Consider the following 17,425-nt stretch of genomic DNA (forward strand, 5'->3'; position numbering starts at 1 on the left):
ACGCCCGGCTAGTTTTTTGTATTTTTAGTAGAGACGGGGTTTCACTGTGTTAGCCAGGATGGTCTCGATCTCCTGACCTCGTGATCCGCCCGTCTCGGCTTCCCGAAGTGCTGGGATTACAGGCTTGAGCCACCGCGCCCGGCCTTTCAAGAATTCATTTCTAACTCCATGCAAAGTGGGTCAGTCCTGCTATGCTACAAATATATCTGTCCCTGCTAACAGACTCTGAAATCCTTGGGTTTACTAGACAGTAGCAGCTTCAGCCTGAGGACCTAAAGCTTGTAAGTACTTAGTAAACATTTACTGAATAAATGAATGACAAAACATTCCCTTCACTACTGACCAGAAGGAGTGCTATTTTTCCTCCAACTAGTTTAATTGGTGAAATCCATACCAATATAACTTGAGTTCTAGCCTTTAGAGACTAATAAAATGAAATAAAAATACAAATTTGGGGCCAACATTGAGACTTAGGGAAATTACCATAAAGTAACATTTCAGGGGGGGTTCATAGTTTGGATACTTATCATTTGTTGACCAAACATACTTACTGAAGTCAATACTCTTTTATTCAACATATTAAATGTGTTGTTTAACTCTGGTAACCACAGCTGTGACTTAGTTAACGATCACAATAAATCCTACTTAAATCAGAGACAGGAAAAAATTATGCAAATGAATTCTTATCTGTTTTTCTGCCCAAGGCATATTTGATAACAGATAAAACATACTCCAAATAGTCTCTACTTAATAGTCAGGAAGCCATTTGAGGTTTTATTTGGATCAAAATCAAATACAAAGAAGAGAAGCCTGCTATATTCACAAATGGTTTTATTTCAGAAAGAAATTACACATTAAAAAGAGACATAGTTAAGAGCTTACATTCACATATGGAAGTGAATCTAAGAAAGTCAACAATTATTAATATACAAAACCACATGATTAAAAAAGACAGTAACAGATAATGACAGATGGGCTTGACTTAGATTCATCCACAAAATAATCTTTTGTTTAAAAACAAAAAGATATTGGTCTTAAGATAGCTCTTTAGAAACAAGTTGGTAGTTCCAATGAACTTTAAAATCAAAGCAATCATAACAGTCTTTATGTAGCTGTATCACACCCACACTCATCCGGCAGGATGGAAGAATCCATCAATTATACCTTGCAGCTAGATAGGATGTCTTCCACTAATCTCTTGTAAACCCAGGCATCGCCCTTAAGCCGCTGCCTCCTGATACCCACCACATCCGGTTTTTGAAGCTGGCACACTTCTAGTTCAAATTGCATTGTCACTTTGCCAAAATCTGACTGTGTTTGACACTTCAGTGTATAACTGCAAAAAACAAGATAAGAAGCTAGTTAGTAGGAGAACCATATTCTATATAAGAGTTTTCTAAGCCTCTAGGAGGCCAGTGGAGGAAATGAACCATTATTTCATATTAAGCAAAGTATTACTGTTTACAGTTTCCAAATGACCTAACTATGCTTTAGTAATAGAGTATGACTGGTGTTTTCCCAGAAACTGAACTAGGATCCTAAGAATAAGCATGAAAAGGCTTTATTAGAATTCGCCCTTGCTCCAAAGAAAAGCCCCTATTTCATAGCTATACATGCCATTCATGCTCAAGAAATCTGGCATTCTTTACGTAACCCCTTCAACGGTGTAATCCGCAAACACTGGGCATTTCCACAACATTCACAACAAAGGAAAGTGCAAGAAAGATAATATTTCATATGTGTGAGCCTTGTCAGAAACTTCTGTCTTTCATATAAATAAAGCTGAAGCCACTAACCTGTCAGAAAGGCACGTGTTTCTGAGGTTTTTCTAATTAGTAATAAGAGGTTATGATCATCACATCACTTTATGGCAGAAAGAATAGCAGAAGAAAAAGCCCAAGGAAATGATATATTTCCATAACTGAAATGTATAGCATTTATAGCTAGAACTGCCGCATTATCTACTCTGAGAATGGAAAGGCCCAGTCAAAATGAAGCCTGAAACTCATCTTAAGACATATGTATGACCCTGAAAACTTGGATAAATTTAATTCATGTAAATAATTTTTAATTAGTTTACATTCTATTTTAGAGTTTTGTCTTACTAATCTTCAATAAATAGAACTGATTTTAAGCTTCAATTCCCTAAATACTTAAGGGTTCCTGATTAGGTGCTGTTCCGCAGATGTGTGGAGAAGTTACATTGTTTCTGTTACGCACTTTTTTCTGTTTCACACTGTTATGTACCAAAATATTCTTTTTCTTAGTAACTTAGTCATGTGTTTTGGGAAAGAGGCTTGATCTCTCAAAAATAAGCAGTCAACATCAGAAATGCCAAAAGGAGCACCCTGTAGTTAAGATTCTTGACAGGAAGATGAGGCATAGAACAATTTAGTCACATGTTAGAGAACAGATCATTGAGAGGCCTGTGACAGAGATATGCCCAGAGGCTCCTAAGCCCCAAGCATGAAGAAGAGATCAGAGTGGGAGAGACGTGTTCTAATGAAGCCTGAGAGGAATGCCAGGGTTCATAGAAGGAATGCTTGCCAACATTTACAGGTAAGTAAAAAGTAAAATTATATCTGTACAAGAATGTTTCTTAAAATCTTACTCTATATTGACTATTCTATTTACATGTTTAAATCCATGCATGTCTCTACTGGCTGCTTTAATAAAGAAATTTTAAAGGGAAATAATTGAATGGAAATGCTTAGAAATATGGCCATCTTGGGTAACCAGAAGAGGCCTGGCTATTGAGACCAGGAGATCATAACCAAGGAGCTTTTGATGGCAGTTCCTTCAAAAGGAGAGAAATAAGGTGAAAAAACTTCCTAAAGCACTGAAAATCCAGCCCTGAAAAACAGCCAGTCATGAAGAGAAGGATTCTATATAAATCCCTGATTTGTTTGAAATGTCTCACAAATTTAATTATAATGTATAAATATTATTGTAAAGCAGAAAATCAAAGGAAAATAGAGGATCTACAAGAAAGCCAGAAGAATTTTGAATTTTCCTATTTTGAAATAAAAAGTCTAACTTTGAAAGTGGAACAATATCTATGCTTCTAAAACTTTTATAGCTTGAACCAAACAAAAGAGAATAAATTATAAGCAATAACACTACCTTAAAAGCTTTTGGAATGAGGTGGGAGAAATATATTTTTTCTAAAGCAGAGAGGTGGGGAGATCAACTCCTATTTTCCCTTTTTTTTTTGAGACAGAGTCTCGCTCTGTCACCCACGCTGGAGTACAGTGGTGTGATCTCAGGTCATTGCAGCCTCCACCCCCGGGTTCAAGTGATTCTCATGCCTCAGCCTCCCAAGCAGCTGGAACTACAGGCATGCGCCACCATGCCCAGCTAATTTGTTCGTATTTTCAGTAGTGATGGTGTTTCTCCAGGTTGGCCAGGCTGAACTTGAACTCCTGGCCTCAAGTGATCTGCCCACCTCAGCCTCCCAAAATGCTGGCATTACAGGCATGAGCCACAGCACCCAACCAACCCCTATTTTCTCAAAGTCCAAAAGACATTAAGTAATAAATGCAACAGCTTGTAAATGTGCTTCTTACCCCTTTTGTACAAAGTCAACATGCTTCTTTGGAAGGACAGACATTATTTCATTCAAGAGTTGATCTGGATTCACTAATCTAGTTGTAGTCACATTATAATGAAGCTTAAAAAAGAAAAAGAAGAGAAGTAAATTTTTACATTAACACAGACTATCACACCAGATCAAGAGTTCCAAAACTCCTCAATATAGTACCATTTCGAATGGAACTATTTCCTGAAAAATACCAAAGGAATTTACAGTCAACTCTTAGTGAGTTCATGGCACACTGGGAAAGTTTGGAGAAATGATGGTTATTAGTAACCACACCCATAGCTTCCTTTTCATACTTTCATCTTCCTCTCTACCAATCCTTTTAAAGAAATAAATATTAAAGAGCATCCATCTAACTGTTTGAGCTGTGCTTGTTTTCCCCTTCCCACACTATTTTAAGAGACATTAACAGTCCTGAAATGTATACCACAGAAAGATAAACACCATACGAAGTTTGCTTTGTACTTAGTTGGATATGTTTCCTTAATTCTTTCTGGATTATTTAAAGAATACAGGCTGGGCGTGGTGGCTCAAGCCTGTAATCCCAGCACTTTGGGAGGCCGAGACAGGCAGATCACGAGGTCAGAAGATCTCACGAAGTCAGAAGATCGAGACCATCCTGGCTAACACGGTGAAACCCCGTCTCTATTAAAAAATACAAAAAACTAGCCGGGCGAGATGGCGGGCGCCTGTAGTCCCAGCTACTCAGGAGGCTGAGGCAGGAGAATGGCATAAACCCAGGAGGCGGAGCTTGCAGTGAGCTGAGATCGTGCCACTGCACTCCAGCCTGGGTGACAGAGCGAGACTCCGTCTCAAAAAAAAAAAAAAAAAAAAAAAAAAAAGAATATTATAGAGTTCCAGGAGCTGATTTTATGACAGTTATATGAGGAAATAAATGTAACAGGTATTCCTTTAAAAAAGTAATGTCATGTTATTTTTTCTCATTGACTGAGAGCCTAATCCTGAGAGATAATTTCATTCCTAATTGATATTTATCCTTCATTCATTCAACAACTATTTTTTGAATATTTACTATGTGCTAGGCACTGTTTTAGCGGGTCCTGGACACACAAAATCCCTCCCTTTCTGGTAAGTACCTTCACTGTCAAACAAAACCTTAGTTTCTATATCTTTCAGGTTTGAGTTCATTGTATAAATAAAATGCTGAGGGAAAAAAGTATCCAACTTTTCAAAATAAGAACCTATTGCCCAAAGAAGAGATACAAGTTTCTTAAGGTAGTGCTTCTCATAGTGTGATATAAGATATACAAGGTAATTCTGGGTGGCACATGGATAAATATTTTAAAATATGTATTTGTTTCCATCTGATTTAGAAAACATATTTGTATTAAATATGTATTTGTTCCCATCTGATTTAGAAAACATAATTAACAACAACAAAAAAAACCCTAATGATATATGTTTCCTTTTAAATAAACTTGAGTTTTAAAAAATTATCTTGATTGTGGTAATGGTTTCACAGATGTTATATATAATGCCAAAGCATATTAATTGTACTTTAAAATATGCACAGTTGGCCAGGTGTGGTGGCTCATGACTGTAATCCCAGCACTTTGGGAAGCCAAGGCAGGAGGATTACTTAAGCTCAGGAGTTCAAGACCAGCCTGGGTAACATAGTGAGACCTCGTCTCTACAAAAAATTAAGACTTAGCCAAGTGTGGTGGCACGTGTCCCAGCTACTCAGGAGACTGAGGCAGGAGGATGACTTGAGCCCAGGAGGTTGAGGCTGCAGTGAGCTATGATCATGCCATTGTACTGCAGCCTAGGCAGCAGAGCAAGACTCTGCCTCAAAAAATTAACAATAAATAAAATATGTGCAAGTTTATTACATATCAGTTGTATCTCTATAAATCTATTTGTTAAAGGAGAGTCAACATAAAGAAAATACCAGATAAATAATAGTGCACACAATACACCCATATAGCAAATGTCGTGAAACTGAGTGTTAACAAAGGGACCCTCTCTTTCTTGGTTCCTGATCTAGCACTCTTTTCACCAAACTAAATTGGCTCTGTCAAGACGATATTAATAATAAACTGAACACCTTCAAATCACAATATAAATTACTGCTTTGGTAAAATAAAGAATGAATCCTAATTTATCTATTTAAATTTTGGATTTTTAATAGACTGCTTCCTAAAAGAGGACATAACTACATATGATTTGCTATCTTAAAAAACTATGGTATTATTTCTACTATCCTTGCAGCTCTTCTGGTAAGTGTATAGTTTTTAGTACAGTATTTGAAGTTGGTGGAAAAAAATAAGGTTAATTTCCCAAAGACAGTCCTTCAGTTTTGCAAAAACTTAAAAGCAATAAAAAGTGTTAAAGATCTAAAGTTAAAGTTTTTGATCTTAGCACTCTGCTAATTAGACCATGGGCCTATACATGGGGGGGGGGGTAAAGTGCTCAACACTGATAGTAATCCTTGATGTTGGAAATACCACCTTATACTAATAAAGTATTTAATACGCCACGTAGCATCCCATATGTAGAGTCTTGTTTCTACATCTCAGCCCTGTGAGGTTGCCAGGGTAGGCATTTTTCCAGATTTTACAAATGAAGAAACTGAGGAGATCAGGAATAAAATGATTTATCAAAGCTATATAGTACAAAGCTGAAGCCAGAACCCAGGTCTTCTCATTCCCAATCTTGTGGTTTTTCTCCTACATTCTGGAAGTACTGGAGAACTCCCTAGAAAGCCAACTAATACCACAGTAGTTTCTATTGAAAAATGCATTCAGGTTCCAAAATATTTACATAAGTGACCATTTTTAGAACATTATCCATTAGTATTTGGTAACTGCTGAGCTTCTCAATAATGTATATATACATATATATGGTTGAACTAGTTTCCTTAATTTTATTTAACATTTTTCAGTGCAATGGTACTATGGTTTTTTTAAATCCCAGTGTCAGTCCTTGAAATACTTAACTATCTCCAACCAGAGAAATTTCAGAACAAAAGAATAAAATATGCCTAATAAACAGCCGTATGTAACGTAAACTTCTCAGCACACTACGTAAGTTCAAGGCAATGACTGCTAGTGGATAAATCCTATCTTCTTCCACTTTAAGACAGAACACAAATGAGATCTCAGAACATTCTCCTCTGAAACACCCTTCTGCCCAATAGCTCAGCATTTTCCTTCCCTCAAACCACCCAGATTTGCTCATTACGAGAGTCTCAGTGCAAAAACTAAACACAGACCCAGTCCCCAAATGATGGGCACACTACCATCTTCTCCCCCGCTCTGGGTCCACACCTCTTGGAACGTGTTTTTACTATAGCACTGAGCCAAGTGTGTCAGAACAACATCCCAGCCTGTTTTCACAGCCAGCCTAAGAGTTCCTCAAGGACACGGGCTGTGTCTCATTCATCCCTTTACCTCTTAATTACTCCCCTTCCACAAAACAAACATGTATTCATTAGGTGTTTGAATGAATGCTCAGAGAGAATCCAAGAGAATAAAAAGTACTTTATATCAACTAATAGTTTATTTTTCCTTTCCTTCCTTGACCAAATATATTGTCCACACCAGTGACACATTAACCCTTTTGAAGTATACTGGGTCTATTAAATAAGATCCACATCTTTTTAGCCAGGCCTTGAGGCCCTTCCAGCCTACCTTCCCCGTTTGTCACTCACTGTTTTCCTGACACACACCACATTCAAAGTTCCAATTATCTTCCCATGCATTCAAATATTTCATGAGGGCCTACAAAGTATCAATGAATCAGGGACACAACTAAGCTCAAGTCCCCCTCCTTAAGGCAGCTCTCAGTTCTCCATCTATGCCCACTGCTTCCTCACCTCCATGTTGCCCCTGTGACCAATCCCTCCAACTGCTCTTGAATATTTGAATGATAGCTGTTTGCTCCTTGAAGGGAGTGACTGTATCTATTTACCGACTGCACAATAACATACATATTTTAGTTGCTCAAAAAACATATATTAACTAAGTGAATAAATACTCAAATAAAAAACACTAATAAATTCATTCAGTACCTTTAAAAAAAAAAAAAGGCAGTCCATTAGCAGTCAGCTTCTGAAATCCATATGAAAGAATTCCAGCCTGCTTACCTTCAGTCTTCTGGGCCCATCTCTGGCACAGCCTTTCCTTTTGCTCCTGGTAAGCACAGTGATAACCTTATCCAACCCCCTTTCAAGGCTCCCAAACACTTTGGCTCCCTTTCTTTTTGGAGTCTCCTCCATATGTGCTTGGTTGAGATCCAGTTCCACTGAGCGGCACCTGAAACAAAACAAAAAAGGCATGAGTAGAGCTGGGCCTCCGGCCTGTGGGGTCCGCAAGGGCGAACTTTTGTCCCTTCATACACATTAGGGTGCCTCATTCAGGTATGCCAGGGCCAGATCACCTCTCTCCTCATCAGGAAGCACCAAAGCCATTTCCTCCTGGACAGGAGCTGTCACCCTTCCACCAGGCAACTGCCACTCAGCAAAACTATTTATCCCCTTCCTTTTTAAAAAATGTCATATATATAGAAAAGTTCAAAGAAGAGTACAGTGAACACCAGTATATCCTCCTAGATTCAACAATTGTTCATATTTTGCCACTTTGCTTTCTGTATGGATATAGATAATATATTAATGTGCATATGTATATAGATATATACTGATATATATATCAATGCATATATCTATATACATAAATTTAATGTATATAGGTAATACATTAAATTACTTATAAGTAAATTTAATGTATTACTTATATACATTAAATTTACTTATTTGCTAAGCCAACTGAAAGTAACTCATCTGAAGATATCATGACACTTCACTCTGAAACACTTCAGTATACATCTCCAGTGAATAAGGATGCTGTCTTCCATAAAGACGATACCATTATCACATCAATAAATTAATAATAATTCCATAATATCTAATACCCGGTTCACATTCTAATTCTCCCAATTGTCTCTAAAATAGACAATGCCTTTAAGAAATTGCTATAAAAGAATAGCAACTTGAAGGGTTACCTATGCTGCAGAACTTTTCATACAGAGGATTTTCTTTGAAACAACAGTGAGTATCTTTACAATTTGGGAGGACTACAATCTGTTAGTGGATATCTATATTTCACTGGCCGAAGAGAAGGGTAAGATGGGCCTCAGAGAGGCAACTAGTTGGCTGGGATGGGGTCCACTGTCTTCCCAGCCTGTTGTACTTAAGGTGCCGTCCTACTGCTGATCAGTTTCACAATTCTACCCCATGAGGAAGGCAGTAGCTACATGTCCAGGAATGGCCACAGGTCATCCACATATAAACAGATATTCCTACTCTCCAACAGAATCTATGTGATGATTTACCTTAATCAGCTCTATTAATATATGAAAAAGGAAATCTGGTTACATACACTAAAGATCAGAACCTAAAAAAACCAAACACTTACCGTCTCTCAGGGCTAATGACACCTGTCATTAACTTGTCTGTTCCTGTTGAATTTACTGGCATTTTAATTGGAGTTTCTTTCAGGCACTGGTTTCTAGCTATTAGAAACAGAACAAACACAATCCATATGCAGCACATACTATGGTTCTGAAATTTCTATTATTAATAATAATGCATGTATCACATTATTCATTGACTCAGAAATAGTATAATCACTTGACCTGTGATGTCAAAGGCTCTAACTCTTTCAAGAAATGTTTCCATGTGATTTATAATAAAAACAAAATCATTTTGCCTTGTATGTGTGGCTCTTCTTTTTTTTCTTCACTGCAAATTGAGGCCATGCTTTTAATTTTATTACAAACATCATATGATAAATCTAAACAGATCATAAAAATACAAATCTCATAATTACTGATTCTTTTTCTAAAAATAAAAGTCAATCTGTATTTGTACAAGGGCCCAATTTATGCTTTTAATTGATCTAATATTAAAAGGTGTTAATTCAATTCATAGCCCGATTAAACTCATGTTAGGCAAAAAGAACAGACCCCTGTGAAAGCTTGACATAAGTTATTAAAGAGATGTAAGCTTTGGCCAGGCACGGTGGCTCATGTCTGTAATCCCAGCACTTTGGGAGGCCGAGGAGGGCAGATCATGAGGTCAGGAGTTCGAGACCAGCCTGGCCAACATGGTGAAACCTTATCTCTACTAAAGATACAGAAAAATTAGCCGGGCCTGGTGGCGGGCGCCTGTAATCCCAGCCACTTGGGAGGTTGAAGCAGAAGAATCCTTTGAACCCAGTAGACGGATGTTGCAGTGAGCCAAGATCACACCATTGCACTCCAGCCTGGAAGACAGAGTGAGACTTCATCTCAAAAAAAAAAAAAAAAAGAAAAAAAAAAGAGATGTAAGCTTTGATTTTTTTTATATTCTCTGTTCCAGAATTTTATGTTTTATTCTAAGTAGGGTATTTGCATTCCAGATAGTTTGTGACAAATTTGTACTAACAAATCTGGTTATGCTGATTAGCTCATGATCTAAAAGTTTTATACCCTTTAGACATAATATTCACACTATAAAAACAAAGATATAATATCAAAATTTGTAAAAGAGATTAGGGGCTTGGTTTTGTTTATGACTATTTGGCTATATTCTCACTTTGCACAAGAACAAGAAAATAAGAGCAATCAGAAAGATCTATAAAAACGGTTTTCATCTTTGTATACAGACAGTATCTATCACCATACAGAACTGACCTTCAACAAACTGCCAATGCCTGCATTGTGTAGGAGTGACAAAAATGAAATTAATATTTATGTCAAAAATAACTCACAATGAAAGTAAAATGCAGGGCTGGGCATGGTGGACTCACCCCAAATTTACTTTGGGATTACTCACCCCAAATTTACTTTGGGATTACTCATCCCAAAGTAATCCCAGCACTTTGGGAAGCCGAGGTGGATGGATCACCTAAGGTCAAGAGTTCGAGAGCAGCCTGCCCAACATGTTGAAACCCCATCTCTACTAAAAATACAAAACATTAACTGGGCATGGTGGTGCACACCTGTAATCCCAGCTACCCAGCTACTCAGGAGGCTGAGGCAGGAGAATTGCTTGAAACTGGAAGGCGAAGGTTGCAGTGAGCCAAGATCACGCCACTGCACTCCAGCCTGGGCAACAAGAGTGAAACTCTGTCTCAAAAAAAAGAAAAAGGAAAAGAAAAAGAAATAAAAAAGAAAAAGAGAAAAAGAAAGAGCAAGAGCAAGAGCAAGAAAAAGAAAAAAAAAGGAAAGGAAAGGAAAGGAAAGGAAAGGAAAGGAAAGGAAAGGAAAGGAAAGGAAAGGAAAGGAAAGGAAAGGAAAGGAAAGGAAAGGAAAGGAGAGGAGCAAAGCGCCAATGGAAGCTAGCAATCATGGCTTCAGCCACTTGCTTCCTTAAGTGGCTCTTGTGTTTAAAGAGAAACGACCAATAATAATAGCTTTGACCAACACAATCTTTCTCGTCATGACAACATATGTCAACTGATAATATTTCAAGATTGTAAAATAAATTCCAAACTACCCACACTGTAAAACCTTCAGAGTTACACAAAAAGTAAAAAATGTCAATAATGGAAGGGATTATGGCACTAAAAGTTTTTTAAATAAAAAAGCCCTGGGCCGGGCACAGTGGCTCACGCCTATGAGCCCAGAAATTTGGGAGGCTGAAGCAGGCAGATCACCTGAGGTCAGGAGTTTGAGACCAGTCTGACCAATGTGGTGAAACCCCGTCTCCATTAAAAATACGAAAATTAGCCGAGCATGGTGGCAGGTGCCTATAATCCCAGCTACTAGGGAGGCTGAAGCAGGAGGACTGCTTGAACCCAGGAGGTGGAGGCTGCAGTGAGCCGAGATCGCGCCACTGCACTCCAGCCTGGGCAACAGAGCGAGACTCCGTCTCAAAGAAATAAAAAAAAAAAAGAAAAAGAAAAAAAGCAAAAAAAAAGGCCTTGAATGAGCTAAGGTGAGCTGAGGTCCAGTTTATCTCCCTGCCCAATCCCATGATTCACAGAGGGTACTGTATTTACAGTAAGAGAAAGAACAGAAAGAGACCCTTTCATTGGGAAAGAATGCAATAGCAGCTACCATTGCAGGGTAGATGCTATCTCACTGAATTCTCACAACAACCACAGGAAGTGCCCGCCCCCCCCCACCCACCATCTCACATACACACACACACACACACACACACACACATCAGGACACCAAACTGGTCTCACATTTTGGGGGGAAAGTGTTATTTGAGTTGATGAAACGGAAAATGTCATTAACATAAAAATGGGACTCCTAGCAAATATTCTGGCAAAGTCTTCCGTAATATCTTTATAGATAAGAAGTTAACCCCTCAAACCGGCTACAAGCTGCATTAGTGAACTAGAAGCACAAAGGTAGGATGCGGTTTCACAGCAGTTCACATGGCAATGCTCCAGAGTTTAGGTTTATTAGAATCTTAAAACTAGAGAAGGTCACAATTGCTAGGGGAAAAAAGGCTAATAAAGTTTAGGTAACATTTTTTAAAGTGACACAAACAGGATCACCAAAAATAAAATTCCTTTGGGCTCTTATTATTTCATTACATAAATATGGCCCCTATTATGTACTAGGCATCAGGCCTAGTACTATGTACCAGACAGGTATGGCCCCTACTACAGACCATGCCATGCTGCAATAAACAAGGCAGAGAGTCTCTACTGTCATGACACTTACCACCCTATCCTCGTGAGACCCAGTCTAGAAAACTCAGTTTAGTTTTAGGTACTGTATTCTAAGAGGCAGACTGACCAAATAGAATGTGTCCAGATGAGGCCAGCAACCAAAACAGTGAAGTATCATAAAAGAAATGGTTTAAATAACTGGTGATGACTAAACTGAAGAGGAAACCAAGGGAAATGAGGAAGTTGTAGTAACTGGACAAAGACAGATATCTGGAAGGGCATCACAGATTCACCCTGTCTGTTAAGGACAGGCAGTAATACCATAGGGCAGAATAGGACCAGACACCAGAACTGGAGCTCCAGGTAAGTAAAGGCTCAATGGAGGCGTCAGCTTGAGTCATAAGTCGGGGTAAAGGTGCGTGCAAGGTCTAAACCTGGGTATATGACCTTGGACAAATCACTTCACTCCTTCTGAGTCTCAGGTATCTTAGTTATGAAAAAGGGAGTTTGATTAAATGAACTCTAACTTGCCTTTCAGCTTTGATATCCTACGATGCTATGATTCAATTTTATAAATGTGAAAAAGAGGAAAAACTCGGTATCATTTGAGAAAAAATTGAAATTGACAAATATGCTTTCATTTCAACTAATGCAAACGACATGATAAAAAAGCATCTTGACTTCTAGAAATTCCTGAAAGCAATGCTAGTCACTTCTGACCTGCTATACGTTTACTTAATGTGGTAAGAAAAATGAAACTTCTTACTGCTTAATTCACTTAGCAAATACCTTTTGAGGGTGTAGCGTAACGATTTGGTGTAGTGAGTATTTCTCTCTTATGCTGGTTCTTATTAACTGGAGTCTTTGGCTCAGGAAACATAAAGTACTCTTCATTCTTTACAGCAGACTTAGGAGTATATACATTTTCTTTGTTCTTTAATTTATTTGCAGGTGTTCTGCATAAGGCTGGAGTTAATGATTTAGATTCTACCCCATTTGATTCTGTCCAATACTTGGTAAACTGGAAAAAAAAAGTTACTTGATAAAGCACACTGAAGAAGAAAAGTCAATTTCTTTACAACATTCCTTAATCATTTGCAAACTACCTTGTACTATTTATTTATTTATTTATTTTTTTTTTTTTTTTGAGACGGAGTCTCGCTCTGTCCTCCAGGCTGGAGTGCAGTGGCCGGATCTCCGCTCACTGCAAGCTCCGCCTCCCGGGTTTACGCCATTCTCCTGCCTCAGCCTCCCAAGTAGCTGGGACTACAGGCGCCCACCACCTCGCCCGGCTAGTTTTTTGTATTTTTTAGTAGAGACAGGGTTTCACCATGTTAGCCAGGATGGTCCCGATCTCCTGACCTCATGATCCGCCCGTCTAGGTCTCCCAAAGTGCTGGGATTACAGGCTTGAGCCACCGTGCCCGGCCCCTTGTACTATTTATTAAAATGAATTATCAAAAGGTATTATTGACAATATTAGGAAATTTGAAAATATATAGTTTTCTTTAATACATGTAGAACACTTTAGTCTGTTCTATTGACAGTAATTTTCAACATGATACAGGTTGAGTGTATATACATACTCAGATCCTAGGCAATATTGTGAATGGCCACAAATCAATCGCTAAGAAATGCTTTCCATACCTAGATAGATTATGGCATTATGGCATAATCTATAGATAGTCACGGCTTGCCTCTGATATATACCAAAAAAAAAAAAAAAAAAGTTTAGTCAGCAATTAGGGCAGAAAAAACATGTTATTAACTACTCTAACAGAAATGTTGGATAAAAAATACTTTTTAATCCTTTTAAATTTATGGTTGAGCTTGCAAGAGAATAAGGAAAATCCTAAGAGGCCAAACTAAAAACCTGAGAATGAATCCAAAGGAGTAACCAAGGCTGAAACTCTCTGCTGCCCTAAGGGCATCTATCTTCTATCTCTGATAACCTACAGCTTGTGTTTCTACAGCCACAGAAGCCTTGGGCCTCTGTAAGGTGGTGAGTTAGATCCAAAGCTCCCATGTAAAGCCAGGAAGCGCTATAACTATAATGAAAGGCTGAGTTAAATATAAATCTGCTCTTCAAAGGGAATAGGCAAGAAAAAGAGTGTCTTGGTCTTGGTTCTGAGGGAGGAGAAAAATGAAGCTTCTTTTAATAATTTGTAAGTAAACACAGGCCAGTCTTCAAATAAATAAAGGTCCAAATTAATACAACCTGCAAGGTTCCAGAAACCTCACGCCTAATTTTAACTTAAAGTAGTCCTAGGCTGGTTGTGCGCGAGGAACCTGGTAGAAGCAAGCACAACTCCTACCTGAAAGAAAAGCTTCAGTCCAACCCAACTCAAGACCTTAACCCAAGCCTCAGATAATTCCCATAGAGTTCAAAGAAAAATAAACCTACAAAAGAAATTCCAAAAGATACAAGCACTATGAGCATAAAGATTTCAGGTATTAAAATTATCAAATACAGAACATAAATAAGTATGTTTGCATGTTTAAAATAGCGAAACAAAAACATGAGAAAAGAACAAGACAACCAAAACTGTTCAAATAGATTTGAAAAATAAAAACTTCTAGAAATAAAAACATGATAAAAATGAAAAGTTCAATGCACATGCCAAATAACAGAATAAAGGAAATAGAGACATTTGAATAGAAATATAAATCTGAAATTACTCTGAATGTAGTCAAGAGAGAAAAAGATATAAGATACATGAAAGATGGTTTAAGGAAACAGAAAATGAAATAAAGTAAGTCCAACATAAGGCTATTCTAAGTTACAGAGACAGATAATATGGACAATGCAAAAGCAGCAATTCCCTCTACTTCTTTTCCCAAAGGAAAAGAAATCAATACATCAAAAAGATACCTGCACTTGTATTATTTATCACAGTACTTACTCACAATAGCAGAGATACAAAATCAACCCAAGTGTCCATCAACGGATGACTGGATAAAGGAAATGTGAGAGAGAGAGACACAGAGAGAGAGAGAGAGTTAGAGAGAGAGAGAGAAAGAATACTATTCAACCATAAAAAAGAATGAAATCCTATCTTTTGCAGCAAGGTGGATGGAAGTGGAGGTTATTTTAGTGAAACAAACCAGACACAGAATGACACATATTGCATGTTCTCACTCATAAGTGGGTGCCAAAAAAAGGTGTACACATGAATGTAGAGAGTGGAATGACAGAAAATGTAGACTTGGAAGGGTGAGGAGATGGGAAGGGGTAGGTGATGAGAAATTACTTAAGGGGTCCGATGTACATTATTCAGGTGACACTTTAAAACCTTTCACTTGACCACTATGTAGGTAAGAAAACTGTACTTGTACCCTACAAATGTATATAAATATTGTTTTTAAGAAAAAGCACACTGGGCGCGCTGGCTCACACCTGTAATTCCAGCACTTTGGGAGGCCAAGTCATGAGATCACCTGAGGTCAGGAGTTCAAGACCAGCCTGGCCAACACGGTGAAACCCCATCTCTACTAATAATACAAAAATTAGCTGGGCATGGAGACAGGCACCTGTAATCCCAGCTACTCGGGAGGCTGAGGCAGGAAAATCGCTTGAACCTGGGAGGCAGAGGTTGCAGTGAGTCGAGATCGCGCCATTGCACTCTAGCCTGGGAAACAAGAGAGAAACTCTGTCTCAAAAAAAAAAAAGAAAAAAGAAAAAGCAGTATATTATTCAACAAATTTTCCAAATTTGATTAAAAATACAAATCCCCATACATAGAAAGCATGATGAATCATAAACAGGATACATAAAAGAAATCCACATCTCTACTTACCAGATTATACAACTGTAGAGGACACTATCCACAGAGACACCACTCAGATGGTGTGCTCCCTGGAGGTGTGCAGTGCAGTAGCCCTAACAGTGAAGCTGCAGAACACCAAAAGCAAAGACATGGCCATAAAAGGAGCCAGAGAGAAAAGACAGACTAACTAAAAAGGTGCTAGACTGAGGTTAGTTTTTCAATAGCAACAATAGAAGCAAGAAGAAAGTAGAATGATATCTTCAATAACATCCTGTGAATCCATAAATATTTCAAAATAAAAAGCTAAAAACATTCAAGAGCTAATACACTGGACACATCAATAGCATGTAATCCAGGAGGGGTAATCAGAGATTAAGTGTTCTAAGGCCTTCATATTGTTTAGAAGGAAAGTAAAGATACAGATTCACGGCCGGGTGCAGTGACTCACACCTGTAATCCTAGCACTTTGGGAGGCCGAGACAGGTGCATCACCTGAGGTCAGGAGTTCGAGACCAGCCTGGCCAACATGGTGAAACCCTGTCGCTCCTAAAAATACAAAAAAATTAGCCGGAGGCCGGGCGCGGTGGCTCAAGCCTGTAATCCCAGCACTTTGGGAGGCCGAGATGGGCGGATCACGAGGTCAGGAGATCGAGACCATCCTGGCTGACACGGTGAAACACCGTCTCTACTAAAAAATACAAAAAACTAGCCGGGCGAGGTGGCGGGCGCCTGTAGTCCCAGCTACTTAGGAGGCTGAGGCAGGAGAATGGCGTGAACCCGGGAGGCAGAGCTTGCAGTGAGCTGAGATCCGGCCACTGCACTCCAGCCTGGGTGACAGAGCAAGACTCCGTCTCAAAAAAAAAAAAAAAAAAATTAGCCGGACATGGTGGCGGGTGCCTGTAAACCTAGCTACTCAGGAGGCTGAGGCAGGAGAATCACTAGAACCCAGGAGGCAGAGGTTGCAGTGAGCCGACATCATGCCATTGCACGCAAGCCTGGGCAACAGAGCAAGATTCCATCTCAAAAAAAAAAAACAAAAAACTACAGACTTACTTTATATTTGGTTAAATATGTTAAAAATTTAGAGTAAACATTAAAAGAATATAAATCAAATAGAAACCAATAAAATGTGGGGGGAAATTAACAGCAAAAAAATAAGAAACAAGGGGGAATACAGAAAAAGACAAATAGGAAACATAAAAAATGAAAGATATATAATAAATAAATCCATAATAAAAATAAATGTAAGTTGGGTAAGCTCACAATTCAAAAGACAGATTTTCAGTTTGCATACCAAATCTAGCTATGTTATTTATTTATTTTTTTGAGACAGAGTCTTGCTCTGTCGCCCAGGCTGGAGTGCAGTGGCGCGATCTCGGCTCACTGCAAGCTCCGCCTCCTGAGTTCACGCCATTCTCCTTCCTCAGCCTCCCA

The 17,425-nt window shown here is 38.5% G+C and overlaps 1 protein-coding gene across 5 annotated transcripts in view; it reads right to left on the reverse strand.

Moving 5' to 3' along the window:
- Positions 1-814: 814 nt before the first annotated feature.
- Positions 815-17,425, reverse strand: part of MELK (maternal embryonic leucine zipper kinase) — a 123,123-nt gene continuing 106,512 nt past the window's right edge. For all 5 annotated transcript variants that reach the window (XM_050762117.1, XM_050762118.1, XM_050762115.1 and 2 more), the window contains 5 exons: positions 13,015-13,246; positions 9,031-9,127; positions 7,704-7,872; positions 3,567-3,670; positions 815-1,336 (listed from right to left, as the gene is read on the reverse strand). In XM_050762117.1, coding sequence (XP_050618074.1) covers positions 1,159-1,336; positions 3,567-3,670; positions 7,704-7,872; positions 9,031-9,127; positions 13,015-13,246 — 780 coding nt within the window. In that variant the 3' untranslated portion in view covers positions 815-1,158. The remainder of the gene's footprint in view (positions 1,337-3,566; positions 3,671-7,703; positions 7,873-9,030; positions 9,128-13,014; positions 13,247-17,425) is intronic.

This window comes from Macaca thibetana, chromosome 15, assembly GCF_024542745.1.
Source record: "Macaca thibetana thibetana isolate TM-01 chromosome 15, ASM2454274v1, whole genome shotgun sequence".
In the NCBI taxonomy this organism is placed as follows: Eukaryota; Metazoa; Chordata; class Mammalia; order Primates; family Cercopithecidae; genus Macaca; species Macaca thibetana.